Source organism: Ceratotherium simum, chromosome 34, assembly GCF_057802395.1.
Source record: "Ceratotherium simum simum isolate JZ-2026a chromosome 34, ASM5780239v1, whole genome shotgun sequence".
Classification (NCBI taxonomy): Eukaryota; Metazoa; Chordata; class Mammalia; order Perissodactyla; family Rhinocerotidae; genus Ceratotherium; species Ceratotherium simum.
In genome coordinates, this window is record NC_141933.1 from 3,412,855 (window position 1) to 3,435,514 (window position 22,660).

At 54.8% G+C, this 22,660-nt stretch overlaps 1 protein-coding gene across 1 annotated transcript in view; it reads left to right on the forward strand.

Moving 5' to 3' along the window:
• SHANK2 (SH3 and multiple ankyrin repeat domains 2) overlaps positions 1 to 22,660 on the forward strand; it is a 576,539-nt gene that overhangs the window by 130,237 nt on the left and 423,642 nt on the right. Inside the window, exon 8 of the mRNA XM_087422499.1 lies at positions 12,814 to 12,930. Within this exon, the coding sequence (XP_087278625.1) occupies positions 12,814 to 12,930 (117 nt within the window). The remainder of the gene's footprint in view (positions 1 to 12,813; positions 12,931 to 22,660) is intronic.

A 22,660-nucleotide genomic window follows, 5' to 3' on the forward strand; every position in this document is an offset into this window, starting at 1 on the left:
GTCGTGGAGGGATGCAGGGAAGAAATACCCCAGCCTTTCTCTTCTCCTGCTCTCCTATTGGCTGAGCCTTGGCAGAGCCAGCCAACCAGGGAGCCCGGTGGTGTAGGCGTTGAGGTCAGGGTCTCTGGGTGGAGGAGGGTGGACAGTGGGGCAGGGATATTGGCCCAGGAGGTCAGGGGGCGAGAGCCGGGACAGGAAGAGGCTCTGACCGTTCTCTCACTTGGCCTTTACGTCACAGTGACTCAGGCTACCTGTCCGTTTCCCTCCAGCACCGTTACCTGACACACCTGCCCCATCTGAGTGGGGTCACGCACCCCACCCACCGTGGTCAGAGGGCCGAGCGTTGTGCTGACGTGCAGCAGGTGGGCCGTGGGGGTTCAGGCAGGCCCACCCCCACCTGGCCTTCCTTGTGCTTGGTCAGTTCTGATCATCAGCATCCCCACAGCCTGGAGAAGCGTCAGTTCCCCCCTGTGGTGTGAGCGGGGGCCTCTGCGAAGCTGCTCGTGGCACCTACTTCCCTGGTGGGGGCCCTGGGAGGAGTGAGTAGTGATGACTGCCCTCTGGGTCTCAGTTGGCTCATCTGTGAAGTGGGCGTCAGCAGGGCCTCCCATGCCCTTGGGCTGTAGGAAGGATCAAATGTAAGTCGTGCGCTCAGCCTTCTCTCTGCTCAGCCTCAGAGCCTGTAGTTTCTGTGCCCCTCAGTCCTGCCCCTTGCACATTCCGGCCCCCATGGCTGCATGTCTGAGCTACTTCAGGTCTTATTTCAAGAGGTCTCTTGGCCTGTCCACCCCTCACCTCTTCAGTGCATCTGACCAACTTCTTGACAGGTCTCTTCAGTCCTGTCCTTCCCTGGCTCTGGAACCCTCCGTGGCTCACCCGAGTCTGGCCCTCAGCCTCTCGCTTGGTTGACCAGGCCAAACTGGACGGCCTCCTGTTTTCCAGATGAGTCTGGCCTTCCTGCTTTGGTCTCTTTGCTGAAGCAATTGGACGTCACATCCTTGGCCCCTGGCTCTCCCGCAGGCCTTGAACAATCTGAAAGCCCTACGTAATGTTGGCGCATTTGCAAAGTCCATCCAAGATGAGGGGATTGACTGCTGGGCCATGGGTGTCGTTATCGTCAGCATCTTCCGGGCCGGGGATGAGCTGCTCAGGGAATGAAGGGGTCGTAGGACCGAGCGCAGACCTTGTCAGTGACTGTGGCTCCAGGTCTCCAGGGCATCAGTGAAGAAAATGCTGGAAGGAGTCACCCCTCCCCCAGTGGGGTTGTCACTTGGCACCTGGCCGTCAGGCTGGAGGCTGTGGTCTTGCTGTGGAGCTCCCCGCAGGCATGGCCAGTCTGGACACCGGCCTGGCCAAACGGGCTGGAGCTGCCCTCACACACTGAGGGCTGAAGGCATCCTGGGCCTGGAAGAGGCAAAGGGGTAGGGGCTCAAATCTCCCACCAAGCGTCTCAGGGAGAGACGGGTCTCTTCTTCATCCTGGGTGAGGACCCTCCTGCGCCACACGCCTTCCCTCTGGCTGCCTTTTAGGATTGGGGCAAAGTCACTTGGTTCTGAATTCCTACATCACAATGAGACAGAGCCAAAGAGCTCTGTCAGATGACTGAGTGAGCTCAGGGAAGATTCTAGAACACCTAAGACTCCATCCACCTCTAAGCGAATGCAAACTTAAGGTCCTCTGGGGTGGCAGAGATTTACATTTTCATTTAACTTTACATTTTTGAGACAGTAATGCATTTACATGGTTCCAAAACCCAAAGAAGATAAACTGAGCGGCCCCGTGCCCAGCCCTCTTGTGGAGCCATTTTTACTAGCTCTCCGTTCTTGTCTGCAGGGTTTCTAAAGCAAAGACAAACATGTCTAAGTACGTATTTTCATTTACCCGCACCATTTTCGTGTGCAAGGTAGCTTAGCACATCCTCTGCCCTTCCTCAGTCTTCTTACCTGACTCAGCCTGGAGATGGTTGGATCCACACATGGAGACGTCCTCGTCCTCGTCCTCCTGGTGTGGCTGACAGTTCCCTGGTGTGAAGTGTCCACCATTCCATCTGGGCGAGGACTCCCCACCCCGCACCGGCCCTTATTCAGCCACAGATGTCGCCTGCCGTGCGCGAGGACCTGCCAGGCGCGCCCGGTGTCCTGGACACTGAGGACACAGCAGTGAACAGAAGCGCCCCTCCCCCCTTGGGCCTTATGTCCAGTGGGGGAGCCTGAAGTGAGACAAATAAATCTAAAAAAATATTACAGACGCACACACACACATATATACGCACACATGCACACGCACTTGCACACATACAGCTCTGTGTATGTGCCCACGCACATGGAACAGGCATGGCGTTGTTTCTCGTCTGCGTGCGAGGGTGCTTTCTGGGCTCAGGCAGTGACCAGGTGGGCATCCGTGCCCTGGGGCGGGAAAGGGGTGACCCTGACCCCAGGCGGTGCCCAGTTCCTCTGCTCATCTGCCCTCTTAGCTGCTCTTGGCCGTCAGCTCCGTCGTGACCTTGTGAAAGCCAAGCCTGTCCTCATAGTATAAACCTGTCGAGGGTGTCGCAAGGGAAGAGTGTCAGACTGCTGGCGGTCCCCAAGGGGAATCCAGCCCTGTTGTGTGACCAGGCTGCAGGGCCGTTCCAAGCTCCCAGGTGACCTGCTTGGAAGGAGCCAGTGCCCACGGCTTCAGTAAAAGTACAGGATGACGGAGGACCCGGGGTGAGGAGGCATGGTGACCTGAGGGCAGCACTGGGCGAATTCTGGGAGCCGTGAGCCCATGTGCTTCTCGTGTCTTTCGGGGTCTCTATGTAACACCTGTGGGCCCCAGGGTACAAGGCTGAGCTGTGTGCCCCCAACAAGACAGGGACACTGGGGTGTCCTCCCTGCACCTGTCCAAGGAGGAGTTGGTCGAACATATCTCGTTCTCAGTCAGCTCCACGTCTGAGGTTCCACACGTCCAAAACCACCATTTAGTGACATGTCGGAGAGCAGTCTCTCACGTCATCGGGAAAGGAGTGTTCAGGGAAGAGAAACATTAGTTCCAGGTTCCCTATGACGCGTGAGCCCTTCCAGGGCATGACAGAGGCTTTTCTTCGTCAGGAACAGCCACACGTGTGTTGGACCTGGAGAGCACCTGACTTCCTACATGTGAATGCCTGCATTATGTTTTTTGTAGATTTGCCTGCCCTTTAGACATCACTACTTTTGTTGTTTTGCAGAGTTTTCCCTTGATGAACTCCAAAAATGTGAATTCAGGTTGAAATGTCCTTCAGTGTGGAATTTGAGGGGGGTGCAGGGAGAGGTGTTGGCGCCTGAGGCGTGTTGGAACGTGAACGTGGGTGGTCACAGCATTTAGGCAGAGCCACATCCTCAGGGTGGCGGGGCCTGGACCTCGGTGACGATGCCAGGATGATGGTGACAGACCTCAGGCCTGCACTGTGCAGGTAGGAGTTTTATGGGCACATTTTGGCAGAATCCTGAGGGATGCTCCTTTTCTATATGCTGGAGCATCCACTCCTAAGCCCTTGTGTTACAATGTAGGTTTATCATTATTCAGGCATGGTGAGGCCAACCGGTCAGGAGATGGCTGCCATCGACAAGATGGTTTGTTACTCACAGATACCTAGAGGAGGGGACATGCCACGCAGGGCCACAGGGGGAAGCACCAGGGTCAGTCAGGGGGCAGAGGGAGATGGGGAAATGTGGGCAGGAGTCTTTACTGTGGTTTCCTCAGGAAGGAACAGGTGAGGCAGGGTAAACAGGCTGGGTTGGCCAGTTTGAGTAACTTCAGGGGACTTGGGGACACTGGGGCTGTCCCTGGCTGTCTGGGACCTGCTCTGGGTGGTTAGGGCAGGGGGTGGTGGCCCCGAATGGAGAGCACCATAGAGGAGGGGGCTGGGGGTGTGGGCTCTGGATGGGCTGGTTCATATTTGAAAGTTGTGCTCTTGGGTGAGTCCTTTACTCTCTAGGAATGAGCTTACCTAGGAGGGGCAGTCCCTCCAGCGTCGTCAAGGCTCCAGACGCCAGAGCATTAGAAATACAGAAAATAGAGTTGATACAGCCCGAATGCAGCCGCAAGCCCCTCAGCTCGAGTAGCTCCCGTGTCCCAACTTGGGAGACTTCTCAGAGCTCAGCTGTCTCCTGCTGCTGTCCCATCTCTCCTCCTTCTCCTCTCCCTCCCCCAGCCAGCACACATCCCTTCACTGCCCAGTGGCCTGGCACAGGAATCCTACTTTCCTCGTCTAATGCACATGACAGTAGTGGCTGCCTCGCCTGCCTCTCGGGACGGCCATCCTGAGATAAGGGTGACTGTGTGTGTTGGGGTGTGTGTTGGGGGGTGGGGGGGTTCTGGCAGCCACTTACTGCAGTGCTGGCTCTCCACCGTGATTTCTGGTCCCCGCATGTGCTGGGTTCCATCCCTGAGGCCCTGCATTTGGATTCAGAGTGTCACAGCACCAAAGCCACCCAGCCTCTTGGTCTCACGGCCCCCAGCCCCTGGCACCACCTTGGGATCCTGGAGGCGTTAACCCCCAGGCTTGCCTCCTGCTCCCCGCGGCACCCATCGAGATCCATCTGCTGCCCTCTAGTGGTCGGTTTCTTTTTCACACGCGTCTGGGAAAGCCGTGTTCCTACTAAAGAACCCGGGCCATCCCAGTGAAGCGACGGAGGGCGGGTCCCGGCCTCCTGAGCCTTGCTGTCTTCCTCTGCCGGTGCTGCGTCTGTCTATGAGGCGAAGGATGCAAGGTGCTTAGCAGAGCACGGTGGACCGTGCTGTCCTCCCCCTAAGTCATCAGCCTGCCTGTCGGAGCTGTAACACGGTCCTGATCCACTTGATTGGCACCATCTTTTTCCACCCTAGAGCCGCCCTGGCAGACACCTGCTTGTCTCCATTTCTCAGACAAGCTAAGAGGGCCCAGAGAGGGTGAGTAACTTGCCCAAGGCCACAGGGCAAGCAGCTGCCAGAGCTGGACTCACTCCCAGCTCATCTCACACCGAAGCCTGGCCTTTATCCCGCCTCCAGGGCTTTCAAGCAGAAGCCGCCCCTAACGTGAAACGCATCAGTGGCAGGAGGACATAGAGGGGCAGGCGGGTTTTGCATGCAGCCAGTTGGGCCGTTTCTGGCTCTGCCCTCTCAGGAGAAGCACCTTGGAGTTCTGGGGTCTCCGGTCCTGCATTTACAGTGGGTCCCTCTGTTTAGGACCCAGGAGCGTGGACAGCACCTTCCCAGCTGTCTGGCTCCTCACCCTGCTAGGGACCCCGAGCGCCCACAGCCAGGCCTGCCCACCAGTGTGGCAGGTGGCTTGGTCTGCTTTCCGTGGTTCCCTGAGCCTCTGCCTTCCTGGGCCTTACCCAAAGCCAGGTGTTCCGTTGCAAAGGGAGGCCTTCAGATCCAGCCCCTCCAGGCCGTGTGATTGGGGGTGCCCGCCCCCTGCAGGCCGACTTTGGAAGAGTGCTCTTTTGAACTCCTGCTCTCTGCAAACTGTCTTTAAAGTTATCGTTCAAATTCCTAATCTGCTCAACATGGAAATAGTTGAAAATACAAAGAAGCGTAAAGAAGAATGCACGCAAATGTATTCCCACGACCCAAGAACATCGTGGGTCAGATTGGGGGGATTCACTTGGCAGTTTTAATTGCAAAGTACTGTCACTTGCACCTGTGCATCTTCCTGGCACCCCAGCTCCCACCTGGGCATGGTGGTTTGGCTGTCTCAGGACTCGAGCGTATGTTACTGGTGAGGTCGAGGGCTCTGGAGAGGACGGCCGTCCACCTTGGCGAAGGACCTGGACCCCCTGTTTCCTTGCACCTTCGAGGGCAGCTATGCCTGTGTGACTGGCCCACAGGGGAGTCTCACTCCTTTCCTCCCCATCTCAGTTTGTCTGACTCTGTTTTGGGGTGAGCGAGATTCCCTCCTCACGCTGTCATGAGTGTGTTCTGCTCCAGGTGTCACGCAGCCCAGGGTTGAAAACATGCCTCAATGTTGCCTGGGTCACCTGAGCAGGTGACTTACCCTCTCTGAGCTTGTCTGCCAATCTCTGAAATTGGCTGAGCAATAATTCATAGGGCCCTGGAGACAGTTAAATGAAGAAACTCACGTGAAGCACTTACCATAGTGCCCAGTATCTAGTAAGTGCTCCATAAACGCTGGCCACACTCCCGTCATCATCACTGTCACTGTTATCTGGCCACTTTGTCACTAAGAAATAATACCTGACAGAGATCGCCTAACCAAATTGCTCACAGGCCTTAATATAGATCTCATTTGATTTCCACAGCAATTCCGTGAAGGATGTTTTATCGTGTTATCTTAATTTTGTTGTTGGTTGCTATTTATTGTTTATCAGTTTTAAATTAGGAGTTTTAACCTTAGAGAAATTACACAGTTTTTGGCTATGGCTCCCTCCCCCTCTTCATCCGCACCAGGCTCCCCCGGCTCACTCTCAGCTCTTGGCTCCGAGTCCTTGGAGCTTTCGCTAAACCCTCACAGTGAGGGGACTATGAGGCTCCCCGATGGCGCTCACGGTATGCAGTAGTTCCAGGTCTGTCTGTGTGGGTGCCCACGCACGTGACTGTCTTCACGGGACTCCCAGCCCCACGAGCGCACGGCCGTGGGTGCCCCTGGCTCTGTCCCTGAGTATCATATGTGCTCCTGTAGGAGGGTTGGCTGAATGACAGCGTGGCTGACACAGTGTGGACTCTGGTCTTCTTCTTTTAAGTCAGGATTTTCCTAGTGCACCAGGGTGACCACTGGGCACGTGGTGTCCACCGTGTCCAAGGCTGAGCTGCACACCCTGTCCAGGTAAGCAGGGACCAACGTGAACATAAACTTGGATGGAGAGCGCCCACAAGGAGTGGCTAACTCTAATCAGAGCGGGTGGGAGGGCTTCCTGCAGAACGGGACGTCCAAGCCAGGCTACGATGATGGGCAGACGCCATCTCAGCAACGGCATCGCTGGCTTCCTGGTATGGGAGCGTCATGAATGGACCTGGAGATGGCATTTCCTCAGCACCTGCCTGGGCACAGTCCATGGCTGTCAGCATGGGGACCTCAGAACCTTGGCAAGCCTTGCCGTGGATGCAAGAGGGAATGGTTATCTGCACCTTTACAGATGACGACCCCCAGGTCTGAGAGTCTGGGGTCCCCAGCTGCTCGGTGGAAGGACCAGAGCTTGGGAGCGCCCCCTCCCTGGCTGTCGTTGTTGCTCCAGGCCCAGTGCTCCGGCTCCCACCCCACACTGCGAGCAGCCAAGCCCCTGGGGCCCCAGGGGTTGGAACTGCGGGATGGAGACACACCCTGCTTTAGGGGTCTGCTCCGTACTGACCCGGGAGGTCAGATCTGTATCCTGTGCCCCCATCCCTCCCAGATGAGGAAGGTTCCCTTTGGAGAAATAAGCGAGGCATCCTTTCACTGTGGGCCTCCAGAGGGGTTGAGGACCACAAAGCCGCTGTCTTTCCAATCAGCCCTGACTCTTGGGGCCTAGGGGAGTGGAGGTGCCAGGAGGAGAGGGGATGGGTGAAGATCCCGAGACCAAGATGGCAGAGAGGCCACCTCTCCCCTTCGTCAGAGCCTGTGTTCTGCTGTAATGATGAAGTGACACCTCCAAGAAACCTCTCATGTCCAGAAGAATCATGCTGTAAAATCACCCGGCTCCATGGGGAAAGTGGGCAGAAGCCATAGCCTTAGAAGACAAAACATGGTTATCTTTCTTTTGGAAGTCTTTGCCTGATGTCTTTTGTATGTCACATTTCAGTCTGAAACTTACAAATTAGTTGACGCGAACTGATCATAATGGTTTGTTAGGGCTGCCATAACAACGTCCCACAGACCAGGGGGCTTAAACCACAGACGCTTATTTTCTCACCGTCCTGGATGCTGGACGTCTGAGATCCAGGTGTGGGCAGGGCTGGTTCCTCCTGAGGCCTCTCTCCTTGTTGTGTAGACGGCCATCTTCTCCCTGTGTCCTCACATTGTCATCCCTCTGTGTGTGTCTGTATCCTGATCTCCTCTTCTTATAAGGACCCCAGTCATATGAAATTAAGGCCCACCCTAGTGACCTCATTTCGCCTTATTCACCCCTTTAAAGGCACTTTCTCCAAATACAGCCACATTCTGGCGGTTAGGATTTCAACATAGGAGTTTAGGGGACACAACTGAGGCCATCACACTGATCCAAACAGAACTAGCCACTTTCTGGTTGGCGCCGCAGTCCACACACTCATTCACGTGGCTCCCCATCTCCCCATTGGGCGGCAGCAAGACCACGACTGGCCTTTGAAAACCACAGAACGCAGGGCCACCGGGCAGCTGTTGGCTCAGGTCGAGCAAGGCGTGTTTGCACGTGTTTGGGCAAGAGATTATCTCTGTATTGACGGGCAGCTCACTTCCTGACCAAGTTAGAGCTGAAATGATGTGCATATCGTTTTTAAACTGTTGGGCTGTGAGATCTCCAGCTCACGTCATGAGCACATGCTGTAGGAGAAGCGCCCACGTGTGGCGTGGACTGAAATAATTTTGTCCATGGCACGGAACCAAGCAGAAGCATTTGCTGCTCGTCTGCGATGAACTCATCATTGTTCCAATTGCATTTCACAGCCCTCGGGGGCGCTGTGCCGCTTGCTGTGCATTTAGGCTTGTAGATTTATCACAGCAGGTGTCCAGCAGGTGGCAGTAAAGTACTTGAAGGAGAGAGCACTCTTTTCCCTAATTCACACCCAATTTCTGTGGTTGGCCAGTGGTGGGGCGGATGCTCAGCATAGCTGGGGTGAACCCCAGATCTTGTGAGGAGCCTTCTCCAAATGCACGTGCCCGGGAGATTCGCAGGCGTAGATGTGGGGTGGAGCCCCGCACACGTGCATTTTCCAAAAAGCGTCTTAGAAAAATGGTTAAGATCCATGAGTTTAAGGGGCGCTGTTCTGTCTTACATTCCAGTTACTCTCTGACCTCTGTCAACCCTTTTAAGCTGTCTCCCAATGGCCAGAAACCACGACGCTCAAAAAAAAAGGAGAAAGGGTCAGCCTGGCTTATCTTGGGGGAGGACAAATTTCTTCCTTTGGTAAGCTTTGAGCGTTGCGTCAAGCAAGTACTAATTTCTCTTTTTAAATTGTAAACGACTGTTTCAGTTTCGAACCTACGGAAGAGTTACAAGACCAGTTCAAAGAGCTCCACGTCCGCTTCACTCGGAGACCGTGTTTGAGCTTTGCCAAGTGTCCCAGTAAGGTCCCTTATAGTAAAAGGATCCGGCCTGGGACCCCGGATTGGACCCTCGGATCTGGGAGAGTTCATCAATCTTCCTTTGATTCTCATGGGACCTTTGAAGCTTACGGGGCAGTCATCTTGGGGGCTGTCTCTCAGTTTGGGTTTCTTCATTGTTTCCTCATGATGAGAGCCAGGCTGTGTTCCCGCCACTGCGTCCTCAGGTGGCCCCGGTGACCGTTGGCCAGTTACCGGTGATGTTCACCCACTCTGACCCCCTGATCAGGGGGGGTCTGCCAGATTTCCCCACCGTCATTTCTCTTTTCCCCTTTGTAATTAGTAAGTATTTTGTGGGATCTTTGAGATGATGTAAAACCCCGCTCGTCCTCCCCATTCGCCTGCCAGCTTCAGCACCCATGGTGTTTCTTGCCTGAATTCATTGTTTCTATCACGGTTGCTAAATGGGGATTTTCCACTCCCATCCTTGCTTCTACACTTATTAGTCGGCTTTCTGGTGTCCGGAAGAGCACTCTCTTCTTGTTTATTCATTCATTCATTCATGTATCACACTGTGGCTGCGTGGATTTCTATTTATTCAACAGGTAATGATCTGTTACTGATGTCCCCCTTTTGGCCGATGGGAGCCCCTTGGGGATGGCTCCTTTGTCCTTTGGACGCGTCCCCATCATCTTTTGAGCACTTCTTTCCTTGTGGCTCAACAAGGTGTTCCCAGCTCATCTTGTTCTTTTCCTGCCTCAGCCCTGGAATCAGCCGTTTCTGCAGGGAGCCCTGGTTCTTTTGAGTACAGAATGGTATTTAGAACCCCTGATCCGGGTGTCAGGTGTGCTCACTGCTACCGGGCCCTCAGGAGGGAGAGATAGGGTCGTATGTGCACGTATACACACGCGCATACACATTTCCACTTTCACTTCTGTCTGTACTGAAAACCGTATGTTCACAGGAATTCCTCCCATTCCAATGCAACCCCGCCCAGTTTATTCTAGTTTTCTCCCGCACCACTTTAGTAACTCCCTTGTTCGCCAGTGAGAAGCTGGCTCCCATTTTCTTTCGTTTATTTGCTTGTTGCTCAGCCGTCTGAATGCAGCCAGTCGGCTGACCCATCCAGCCACCATCTCCCTCGGATTCTACGCACCCTCCCCTCTTCTTCAGCAGGCGCAACCTCTGTCATGTAACAACCAGGGGGTTAGAAGAAGAGCCGAGAGCAAAGGTGATCTTTTGAAGAAGCGAATGGTAGCATTTAAGATTGTGGGATTCTGGGAAATTTTGTTCTTGTTTTAGAGCTTTGATGGATTGTCTGGCTTTGTTTGTTTTAAACAATCGGCGTGGAGAAGGAAGAATAGAGTGGGAAGGAAGCCGTGTGTCTGCTCAGCATTAATGGCTCTGTTTTGTCTCTTGGCACTGGTCACATTGTGACCCTTGGTGAGGAGGAGGTGTCACCATCCCACTGAGGTCATGGAAAGTCTCGTCAATTCACACTAGCTGGGGGAAGGGAATGAGGAGTCTGGGCGGGCTGTGCGGTGTTTTTATGGTCATGCCGTTCGCTTCTCGACTGACAAGAGAGCAGTTAAACTAAGCTGTAACCCAGTCTTGCCTCCCAGCAGTCCTGCGGGGAGAGCTGGTGAGCCAGGGCTCCATCAATTTAAGGAACAAAAATCCCAACTCCAACTGGTTTAAGGGGAAAATAAAAATTATGCCTCATCTTTATGTCCTGAAAAATCCATGCATAGTTGTAGCTTCGAGGGGCTCACACAGCATCATCTTGGCTGTGAGTGTGTGTGTGTGTGTGTGTCTGTGTCTATGTGTGTGTGTGTCTTTACCTCCGTGTCCCTCTCTCTGCTCTCCTCTTACTTCGCTCCCATGCGCCCCTTCTTCTGCATTGGTGGGCCCCAGCAGCTCTGGGGGACAGTAATTTTTCTGCTGGCCGTCCTGGAAGAAAGTTACAACTTCGCTTTCCCAGTCCTTCTGACAGACGTTCCAGCCTCGGGTCCTCCCTGGCCTCTCGGGTTACACGGGCAGCCCCAGCCCATGCCTGTGGCCAGGAGATGGAATATGCTGACTGCTCAGGCCCATGTCCTGTGTCCCCTGCAGGAGTGGGGTGGGGTGGGCCCCCCTAGACCTCTGAGAGTGGGGTTGGGGTGGTCCCCAAAAGAAAATGCAGGCACTGTTGCTCCAAGATGGGAAAGTGGGGCTGGGCGGGTAAACGCAACAATATCTACCGAAGGATGTGCTCCATAAATTAATGAGATTATTCTATGGTAAGCACAGTGATTGTAAGTGGACATTTCTCAGGTTTTTTTTTAAGCTCATCCAATTAATAGTTTCAGTATCTCTGCTGTCATCTCTCCTCACTGTTAATTGGCGAGATGTGGTGCTTTCTCGTACACTCTGCAGAGGTGAAGTCCCCTCAATCTGTCTCAATGATCAGAGACGCGTGATTAACGAGAGCCCCTTCCGCTGGCTACTGTGTGGCCCGGCCTGACACCCGGCAGCTGCCAGCCCTGTCGTGACTGTTTTGTCCCCACCCTCGGGGTGAGGAGTGTTAGGACCCCCATTTCCCAGCCTTTTGTGTCTCCCCATCCAGGTTACCGCCCCGTCATGGGGAGAACAGTGGTTCTCAGGTCTTCCTTGCTGCCCATCGCTGGCCACACGCTGGCCTTTCCCAAGGAGCCAGGACATGCTGGTGGATGGGGTGGGGGGTTAGTCGGATCTGACCTGCTGCCGAGGGTCAAGGGCTGCCCTGGCATGGAGCGTTGTGCACTAGCCTCTCTGCCTGAGCTGGACAGCAGCACCCAGGTCCCAGCGTGGGCTCCTTGCTCCCTGTGGGTGGGGCGGGGAGGGGCTGGCCTGGCGCTGAGCATCGCTCAAGGCCCTTTGGGTCCTTATCGCACGTGATTCTCATAAGAACCCTGCAAGGAGTATGGTTTCTGTTTACACGTGAAGACATAGGCTCAAGGTGAAAGTTCTGACAAATAGGTCTGTGACTTGAGTCCAGATCAGTTTGACCCCAGAGCCCTGTTGGTTCATATATTGCACACATCACCCCCTAGAAGGGCTCGGAAAGGGGTGAATCACTGTGGGCTGCCTCCTGCCCCCTCCTCAGGGGATGGGTTATATCTTAACACAGTAGCAGGGCTGCCTCTTGCCTGGAGGAGGACAGGTGTGGGCTCCCTTCCCCAGACACATGGGGGTGTCTGCGCCCTCCTGGCCATTCTCACGCCTCCTCTTGGGGGTCGGGGGAGCTTGGATAAACAAAGCCAGGGGTGGAGCGTCCTGGTTTCATTTCCTGGGACTGTTCACCGAGGCCAGGGGGAAAGACAACCGTGTCTCTCTGGGCCTCTAGGTCCCAGGTCCGAATGGAAGGAGCTGTAGGGCCCCTTCGCAGACCCCCGTCAAGTCCCTCAAGCCCATCACGAGCTCCTTCTCCCCGCTCCCCACAGGGGTCTAGCAGCCCCCGGAGGCTGGGGGCACGGCGGGTGCAGATGCGTTTTGGGCCCCGGTCCGGGACGCGGGTGGGCGTGGTCTGCCGCACCATCGGGCCTGGGAGGTGGCTGAGCGACGGGAGCTCGGTGCGTCGCGTGTGGTGCCTGGTTCACGCGCGGACTCTCTTTCAGGCCTGCAGGTACGGACACGTGCAGCACCTAGAACACCTGCTCTTCTACGGGGCGGACATGGGAGCCCAGAACGCCTCGGGGAACACCGCCCTGCACATCTGCGCCCTCTACAACCAGGTCAGTGCTGAGTGCCCACCACAGCCACGTGGGGCTGGGGGCTGAGCTGAGTGCTCTGCAGAGTGGGTGTCCTAGCTCGGGTGCCCCAAAGTCCCACAGATGGGCGGCTTGAACAGCAGACACTTATCTCTCGAGGTCGTGGAGGCTGGACCAAGACAAAGGTACTGGCCCATCTGGTTCCTGCCAAAGGCTCTCGTCCTGGCTTACAGACGACCGCCTTCTCGCTGTCTCCTCTCCTGGTGTCTCTCCTATAGGGACGCTAACCCTGTCAGATCAGGGCCCCACCCTCATGACCTTGTTTGACCTTAATTACCTCCTAAAGACCCCACCTCTGAATACCATCATTTTGGGGGTTGGGACTTCAGTGTATGAATCCGGGGAACGTTCAGTCCACAGCAGGGCGTGATCCTCATTTGCTTCTTTGGTGTGAACGTCATCCCTATTGTAGAAGAGAGGGAACCAAGTCACAGGGAAGAAACTCCAAGGGCCCTCCAACACGCTGACCACTTTGCAGAAAATAAATAAGGAGCTGGGGATCCTCTCCATAGCTGGGGGTGCAGACTCTGCTCAGGTATGGTGTCTCAGGCCTCCCCACAGTGGGTCTCTGCCGGGGTGTGGAGGGGCAGATTGGAGCCATGAGATGGTGAAGAGTGTGGCCGATCGAGCCCCCAAGATAGTCATGGTACTCGCCAGACTTGGATGGGACCACCACATAGCAACGGCAAGCCTTCACCACCACTGCATGTGCAAACCTGCCTCCGCTGGGCTTTTTCTTTTAATTGTGGTAAAGTATATACATAAAAAAATTTACCGTCTTAACCATTTTTAAGGACACAGTTCAGTGGCATTAGGTACATTCACACTTTTGTGCAACCATCACCACTATCCGTCCCCAGAACTTCTTCATCTTCCCAAACTGAAGTTCTGTCCACATTAAACACTAACTCCCATCCCCCTCCCCCAGCCCCTGGCACCCACCATCCTACTGTCTGTCTCTGAATTTGACTCCTCCGGGACCACACATGAGTGGAATCGCACAGTATTTGTCCTTTTGTGACTGGCTTATTTCACTCGGCATAATGTCCTCAAGGGTCATCCACGTTGTAGCAGGTGTCAGGATTTCCTTCCTTTTTAAGGCTAAATAATATTCTGTGGTATGGATGGCCCACATTTTGTGTATCCATTCATCCATCCATGGACAGGTTGCCTCCACCTTTTGGCTGCTGTGAATATGCTGCTGTGAACGTGGTGTGCAAATAGCTCTTTGAGACCTGCTTTCACGTGTTCCAGAGACACACCCACAGGTGGACCCTCGGTGTGAACAATCAAATAAAGCACACGCTCTTCTGTGTAAGACAGATCATGAAAAGTATGTAAAGACGTGTTTGGGAAGCACTGGGGGACGTGGGGTGTGACCCCTACGTGGCAGGGGGCAGCACCCCTGCACAGTGTGTGCCCCGTGCTGTGTATGGGGGTGTCAAACGGGACGGCTGCTGGTCCCACCGAGAGGGGGCAGTGGTGAGGGCTGAAGGTGGCGGGGAGGCCTGTGGAGAAGGGGAGAGAGCGGGGCTGGCAGGGATGGGGGTTGCAGGCGCTGCTGCAAGGGCGGGGTGGTGTCCCTTCCTGGTGCTGGAGGTCCAGGTAACTCCTGGCGTCACTGTTGAAGGTCTTCCCCGCCCCTTCTTTCCTTTATTCCTCTCCTGCTCTGATTTCAGGGACTCTCAGGTCTGGAGGGTGGTGGGGTGTGTGTGCCATACTGAGCAGATGAGCAATATGGGGGTGCCGGGGCTCTACTACCTGGAGGAACAGAGGGGAGCTCATGGATTAGGGTATCTGCTGGCCCACAAGCTGTGTGCACTCTGCTAGTCCTCTCTCTGCCATGAGCATTATCTTCCCCATCTGAAGCAATGATTCCGTCTTTTTGGGTGAAATCTCCAGCCTTTGCCTACATGCAAAGTCTCTTCCCTGCCCACTCCATTGCCACTCCCCAGCCCAGGCCACTCCAGCCACTCTGAAGTGCCACTTTGCTTCTAGCTATTAAATTCTTCTGGATTCTTTGATCTGGAAAATTCTTCTGCATCCTTCAAGACCCAACTCAGATATCCCACCCTCAGTCAAGCCTTCCGTTGATGAGCCCCTGATACAGTTAGTTGTAGTTTTTGCTCTGCAGCCCTTTGCAAGACAGCTAGGCTGCACTGCCCAGGACAAGGCCATTATTATGCTTTACCTGTTTTCCCTGCTGCCTTCCCCTCCCCCTTGGACCCGCCTCTCAAGGGCGTAAACCACCATCTTTCAGGGTTTCCCCTGTGCCTGGCAGGGGAGCAGCTCAGCCTGATGGACTTGGATTAGCATTTCAGCTGGGCTTCGAGGAGTATTTGACAGAGCTGCTGGCTTCCTCCTTAATGAAAGCACATCGATGGGATTGGCCTGCATCTGGGGCCCTACGTGCTCCCAGGCACTGGGATGTGGGAACCACTCTGAGCATCGAGACTCCTTGCTCGGCTGCATTAGGAAAATACACGTCGTGAAGCTTGGCTTCAGCTGGTAAAACATCTGTGCCAACATGTGCTTCTTAATTGCTGCCTTAGAGGACAAAAACGTTCCTTAATTTTCCCCAGTAGATTTCAAGCATATTTTATCATGGAAAAAAACCCAGGAAAAACATGTTTTCTGTCACTAGAAATAATTGTGGACAAGACAGTCTTTGAAAGTGTTGGTGGCTTTTTTATAAGAAAAGGTGAAAACATTTTGGTAGTCTGTATTCTGAGTTATCCATGGGGCTGGGGTGACTGGTGTCGCTCTGCATGCTCTACATTTGTCCCCACCTCTCAGCTGATGGGTCTGGGAGGACCCAGGTCTGGCCAGGGCTCCTGGGAAAGCCCCTCCCCCATGTGCCTTAGGCTAGAAGAGAAGTCAGCACACTTTCCTGTAAGGGGCCAGTTAGTAAATATTTTCGGCTCTGCAGGCCATTTGGACTTGGTCACAGCCACTCAGCTCTGCCATTGCAGGATGAACTCAGCCACAGACAATACGTATGAATGAGTGTGGCTGGGTGCCAATAAAACTTTATTTACAAAACAAGCGGAGGGCCATAGTTTGCCAAGCCTGGGCACAGAAGGCTGTGTCTACGCCCTCTCCAGACCTAAGTTATGGGCACACTCCCAGCTCCAGGCCCCAGCCTGGAGCTTCCTCTCAGCGTGCCAGGGAGCCTCTGTAGGTGGTGAGAGCTGTCCCCTCTCTGGGGTCTGGGCTCATCACCAGCAGCTGCTGCTCCGGCTCCAGCCATATGTCCCTCCCCTGTGGCATGGGTAGAAACCCCTTAGGTGGCACCACCTGTTTTGGACTCCCTGCCTTGCGTTACCTCCCAGAGGCCATTGTGGAGGGTCACAGGCTCTGGGCTTGGTGGCCCTGCAGCCCCTAGACACCATGTCCAGTTGGGAAGTCAGCGAGGGTTCTAGGATCCAGCCTCGTGAATCGCTCGCACCCCTCCCTGGGATGCTAGTGTGGTCTTTAATCTCCTCTCTCAGCCCTCCCCTAACCGTTGGGGTGTCTCACTGATGTCGTAAGAAAAGCCAATCCAGACCGCAGCGCAGAGAGGCGCGCTCCGTACGCACATCCTCCGGGCCTGTGATGAACCGTCCGGGAGGAAGGAAGCTCCCCACCTTTAGTCTAGCTCGCCCCACACATCGGACTTAACCCAACGCCCTGTCCCCCCTGCCCGTGTTACCAATGCACTGAGCTCTTCCCTGTCCCCGGCTCCTCCTTCTACACACATGCGATGCTCGCGGCTGCATCAGGCCAGGCTCGGTGCAGACAAGAGAAACCACTCAGCAGCTTTAAGCAGAAAGGGGTCTCATACAGGGCACGCATTCAGGGCACTCTGGGGAATAGTGTGGAAAAATAGACTGTCCCAGGGGTGGGGACACAGTGCCTTCGAGTCAGGACAGGATTCAGGGAAAGGAGCTAGGAAGCAGCCTCAGTGAAGTGGGGTTGCAGTGTGAAGAGACATGGAGTCTGGGTTCCAGGTGATCTAAAGCATTACCTTGCTGTGTTGTCTTGGGCAACCCACTGTCTCTCTTGGCCTCTGAAATCCCTCATCTGTAAGGTGGGGGTAATTATAACTCTCAGGGTTGCTAAGAGGCCTACAAGAGAAAACAGACATATGGAATGCACGGCACACGGTAGATGCTCGGTAAATAGTGGCTATAATGGTGGTAATGATGGTGGTGATGATGATGGTGATGGTGATGCTGATGGTGGTGATGGTGGTGATGATGGTGGTGTGGTGGTGATGATGGTGGTGATGGTGATGGTGGTGGTGATGGTGATGTGGTGGTGATGGTCATGGTGGTGATGGTGGTGATGATGATGGTGGTGTTGGTGATGATGATGGTGGTGATGGTGGTGGTGATGGTGGTGATGGTGGTGATGATGGTGATGTGGTGGTGATGGTCATGGTGATGATGGTGGTGATGATGATGGTGGTGTTGGTGATGATGATGGTGGTGATGGTGGTGATGATGGTGGTGATGGTGGTGATGATGGTGATGTGGTGGTGATGGTCTTGGTGATGATGATGGTGATGATGATGGTGGTGTTGGTGATGGTGGTGATGATGATGGTGATGGTGGTGATGGTGATGTGGTGATGACTGTGATGGTGATGATGGTGATGATAAAGATGGTGACAGTCATGATGCTGATGCTGCTGATGCTGGTGGTACTGCTACTACTGCTAACTTGCCTTACCAAGACTCTCCTTAATAAATCTAAAAGCATCTAGGTTACGGGTAGATGTGTGTGTTTTATCAATTTTAGGCAGGCCTCATCTGCACCCTTCTAATAAAACACACTGTGATCGAAATATTCTCTCTTCTTCTCTTATGAAATCAACTCATTAGGGCTTTGATTGTAAGCAGCAAATCTTGTCTAATCTGCCGACTCCCTCAGCCTCTTGCTGACTTTCCAGGAGCCCCAGGGGGAGGGACGCAGCCTGGTGTTTGTTCTTCTGCCTTGGATAATGAAGGGAGGGAGGGAGTTTTAAATATCCGAGTTTGCTAGGCCAGGCCAATTTGTCTGGAAGATAAAAAATAAACCTGCTTCTCTGGAGCAAGCCTCTGGAGTCTAGTGAGAGGCAAGGTATGGAGAGACAGGCTGTGTGCTGTTTGTGTCTCTGTGCCCTTTCCGGCATCCCACGGAGCACTTGTCTGCACGGTGGCTGCCTCCACGGGGGCTGCCACAGGGCTAATAACCCTCCTGAGCATGAGGATGTGCATCTCACTGGATGGAAGGTGTCCACACGGTCTTTCCCTTTATATCCCTCCAATGAGCGTTTGGGGGCCTCTGTTGGTGTCATTCCCTTATACGGGTCAGGAGAGCGAGGCTTGGTCCAGATCAGCCCAGCTAGTAAATGGCAAAGCCGGGCTTCCAACCCCATCCTATATTTCTTCTTCCCCAGGCTGCGGAGACACGTGCCAGTCACGCCTTGGTGGGGGCGGGGACGGGGCTCACCAGGCACAAGTCGTGTGTGGGGTGTGGTCTTTGGGGTGCAGCCCTTCAAGGGAGGCTGGTCTGGGGGCCAGGTTCCCACCCACTGTGGTGACATCACATCCCAGCTCCATTCTTTCCCTTTTATTGACTGCCTGCGTCTTAGCTCTTCCTGGGTTTATGTCTACCTAGACAGGCTCATTTCGGAGGATAATTTAAACTGGAAACGAATTCCTGACTTCTGATTTGGAGTATTCAGTAATTCATGTCTGTGCCATTTAAGCAAAGATGGCCTCTCTGCAGGGAAATGAAAACACGGGGTGGCACTTGGCAATCGGACTCAAATCCTGGCTGCAACACCCACCGGGGAATTTCGGGCAAACCAGCGCCCAGCGTCTGTGTTGACCTCTCCTCCTCTCATCGTGCCCACTTGCTGATGCAGAGACCCCTCTGTCATCTTTCTCTGAGGGCTCCCTGAGTGCACATGCGCCTCCTTCGGCCCATCTTCACTGCTAAGCTCAGGAGATTGCTGCTCCCTCAGCCTCCACGGTCCCTCTCGTTTACTCACCAACACAGCCCGGCCAGACTTCCATCCCGCCTCCCTCCGGGCAGCTGGCCACCCCCACGGGACATTGCCGTGGTCACGCCTCTGTCCCCATCCAGCTTAACCGCTCAGTGGTATCTTCTCTTGGCGTCCATGCTGCACACTCCTGTTGCTCCAATTCTCCCCCACGGTGACCTCAGGCCGGCCTGTCTGTGTCCTTCTAAAGACACCGAGGGCCCCCGTCAGCATGTGCCCACTCACCTCTCCCCGAGCGGTGGCAGCGACATCCACCGCCAGGCTGACGTCCCCCATGGAGACCGTGGAGGTGGCTCCAAGTCAACCGCCCTGCCCCCTTGTGTAAATGGCCCTCTTCTCTCTGTGGCTCCAGCCTGAAATCCGGGCTGCCCCCCTGTTCCTCACGATCCCTCCTGTCCCAGGTCTGGTATCTCCCGAGGCCACCCCCTACTGTCCCCTCCACCGCTCCCATCCTTGCCCAGGCCTCTGGCGTCTTTCTCTGGATGGCTGCATTCACCGCCCACCGGTCTCCTGCCTTCCAGGCTTTCTTCCCTCGGCTCCACTTTCCACAGAACACCGGAGTGGCTTTGTGTTCCCCCGTGATGAAAACCCCCTTCCCGTGAACCCGAAGGCCCTTGTCGCCCGTCCAGCTCGTCTCCTGCCCCCCTCGCCCAGCTTCCTGCAGCCCAGCCCCAGCCTTCACACCTGTTACTCCCTCTGCTGAGAATGCTTCCCCCCCGTTGTCACACGGCTCTTTTCTCATCGCGGAGGCTCAACTCAGAGGCCACCTCCTCCGAGAGGCCTTCCCTGACCACCTGCCCTCACTCTCTTTCCATCGCATGACCCTCTTTTGTCTTTTGTACGGCGCACTGTGTCTCCAGGGGCCAGGACAGTACCTGGCGGGGTCGACGCTCCGTATCGACTCATTGCATACACGAATGAAGACGCTTTCTGGGTCTGCGTCTTCATGTATGAAATGGAAATGATGGGGCCTGGGCTCCCGCGGGGAGTGGTGACCCAGAAGGATGGCGTGCCTCACCGGGCACAGGGCCAGCCTCAGAGATGCTCGGGGACGGAGGAGGGAAGTGTTAAGCAAGTTAAGAAGAGAAGCGTTGTTAAGGGAAGTGTCTCCGAAAAGTCATGCCGAGAAGATAATTGGCAGTGAAACTGAGCTTGCTGATGCTGTGGCCCTCAAAAAATGCAGATTGCTTCTATATCTATGCTCGGTTGACTTATTTCAAAGGATGAAGACACACCTCAGAGTATCGCATAAGATTCTCTTCAGAAGGGAACTCAGGCTGCTGGCAGCCGTGCCGAGGAGCAGTCAGGCTCCTCCTTAGCAGCTCCTCCGGGTCACAGCCTTTCATTTTTCACCATTGTTGAAGCCGCAGTTTTTCACTTAACCCTTCCTGGCCTCTGCTGCCTCATCTGTGAAATGGGCCTCCTGTTAGCTCCTAACAGGGATGCTGTGAGGGTGAATCAGAAGGAACAGGTGGATCTGTTGTCTGAACTGCAGAGCACATACACGTGCATGCACACGTGCACAAACGCAGATACACACCTGCACACACACGTGTGCACACACACGTGTGCACACACACGGGATGTAATTATTGTGGAGCTGGGTGACCCGTATGCCCTTTAATTTTGAAATAGCTAACTGGAACGTGATCTCATTTGGAAATCTGGTAAATGTTAGAGTGAGGGGCTATGTGTTGGGGGATTGGCTAATAGAGACTCAGAGTCATCCCTTGGTAGCGAGTGGGGGATTTTTCTGGGATCCTGGCTGGATTCTGCCTGCAGGGTGTGAATGGCAATGTCTGGCGCAGGTTGTCTGGCGCAGGTTGATTCTTAGCGGTTTATAGGAAACAAACTTCCTTTATGATGAGAATTTCCAGTGAAAGTCTTGTTGAGCAATATGGAGCATTTACAGGGAATTGCAGAGTGGGGAGGGGGGTCCCCGGGTCCCGCCCCAGAGGGGCTCTTGAATTCTGGGTCTGATTGGCCATTTGCTCCCAGCTGGCTGGGAGTTGTCAGCTGGGTGGTGCCCCCAGGCTGCTCGCTCACCCCCTGGAGCTAGGCCAGGGTGCTCTTAGGACCCTGTGCAAATTCAGTTCGGGGTGAGACCCCTGGGGCAGCCCTCACGTCCCCTGAGCCCCTGGTGGGGTCCCCGTGCTTGCTGCCCTGGGGGATGTGTGCTTCCTTCTCTCTGACCTGCCCCTGCCCCACACCCCAAGTGCTAATCTGCCGAAATTCCTCCGTCCTCCCCGCTCTGTCTTCCCTTCTCTGCCTCAGTTCTCTCAAATACTTTCTCCTTTTCTCTTCCCTTCTCCACAAACTTTTTGCTCACTGTGGCATGATGATGCTGTTGTTTTAAGTAATTTAACTGGTTTACTTTAGGTTGTAAGTAACAGGACTCAACTAGGGGTAATTCAAGGGCAGAGGGAGGATGCTGGGGAGGGTTCTGGAAGCCCAGGCAGGGGTGGGGAGGGCTGGAGCAGGATGGGAAAGCACAGGGGCCTGCGTGCTAATAAAACTTTATTTACAAAGCCCGTCTGGGCCGGATTTGGCCCCTGGGCTGTAGTTTGAGACTCTAGAATAAAAGGACAGGACACCAGCGCGGTCATGACCTGTCTGTGTCCCAGGTGTGTGACTCAGGCTGGGTTTCCAGGGCTTGTCTCTCCTTGAACTAATGCCGGGTTTTTGTTTTTTTTTTTTAGCCTGGGTTTAATTGTGCCCCAAATAAGAAAGATGTGTTTCCTGAGCATAGTTAGATCTTTTTGAATTTTCTTAAATACTTTTAGCTCCTCAAAGCATTTCATGAACGCGTGCTCGTGGAAAGATGGTGAACGGTATAGAGAGAGGGCTCAGACTCGCCCACCGTTTCCACCCCTGGACCATCCCGAGGTCCTCTCCCACCGTTTACATCATTGCACGTCCTCGCACACGCACAGCTTTGTTTCTAGACACAGCGGGCTCTGGGCGTGTGTCTCTTCTCTGCTGCATGTCTCACCCAGCCTTTATCTCCGGATTCTTCCCGCCGTCACACGGAGGCCTGCCCACTCTCCTGCTCGCCGCTGCACCGCGTGCCCGAGTCTGATGGCTCCGTGTTCCTCTGTCCCTCCCCGATGGACAGACCCCGCGCCCTGGTCCCCAGGCCCCCTCTTCGCCCCAGAGTAGTTCCCGGAGGGCACCCTTGTCCAGGCCTCAGAGGGGACCTAAAGCAGCGTGTGTTCCTAAGCACGCAGGTGACTTTCACACACGCAGTGACCGAAGGCAGCCACGGGGTGCAGCTGAGGCCCCAGGACCCCAGCAGCCTGAGAACACAGAGGCCGGTTAATCTTTTCCTGCAGAACTCAGATCCGCCCCCACCCGGGTCTCCTGTTTTATAAGCAGCCCACCCACCCTCTCAGATGCCTCCCCAGACTGCGCTCATAGAACAAGGGTCCCTCTGCCTCGGCTTCTGTTTGGTCCCTTCACAAGTGGTTTCCTCCCCTGGAATATCATCCTCCAGAGGTGGAGGCCCCAGCGGGCCCCTTGCCAGGGTCACGGGGTCGAGGCAGCCCCAGCTCGCTCTGCTCCGCCAGACCCAGCCGTGCTCTTGGCTCTGGCTTCGTGGTCACGGAATGGAAAGCGTCTGCCAGTGTGGCGTGCTGTGTCTCTGTCCCTCTCTGTCTCTGTCTCT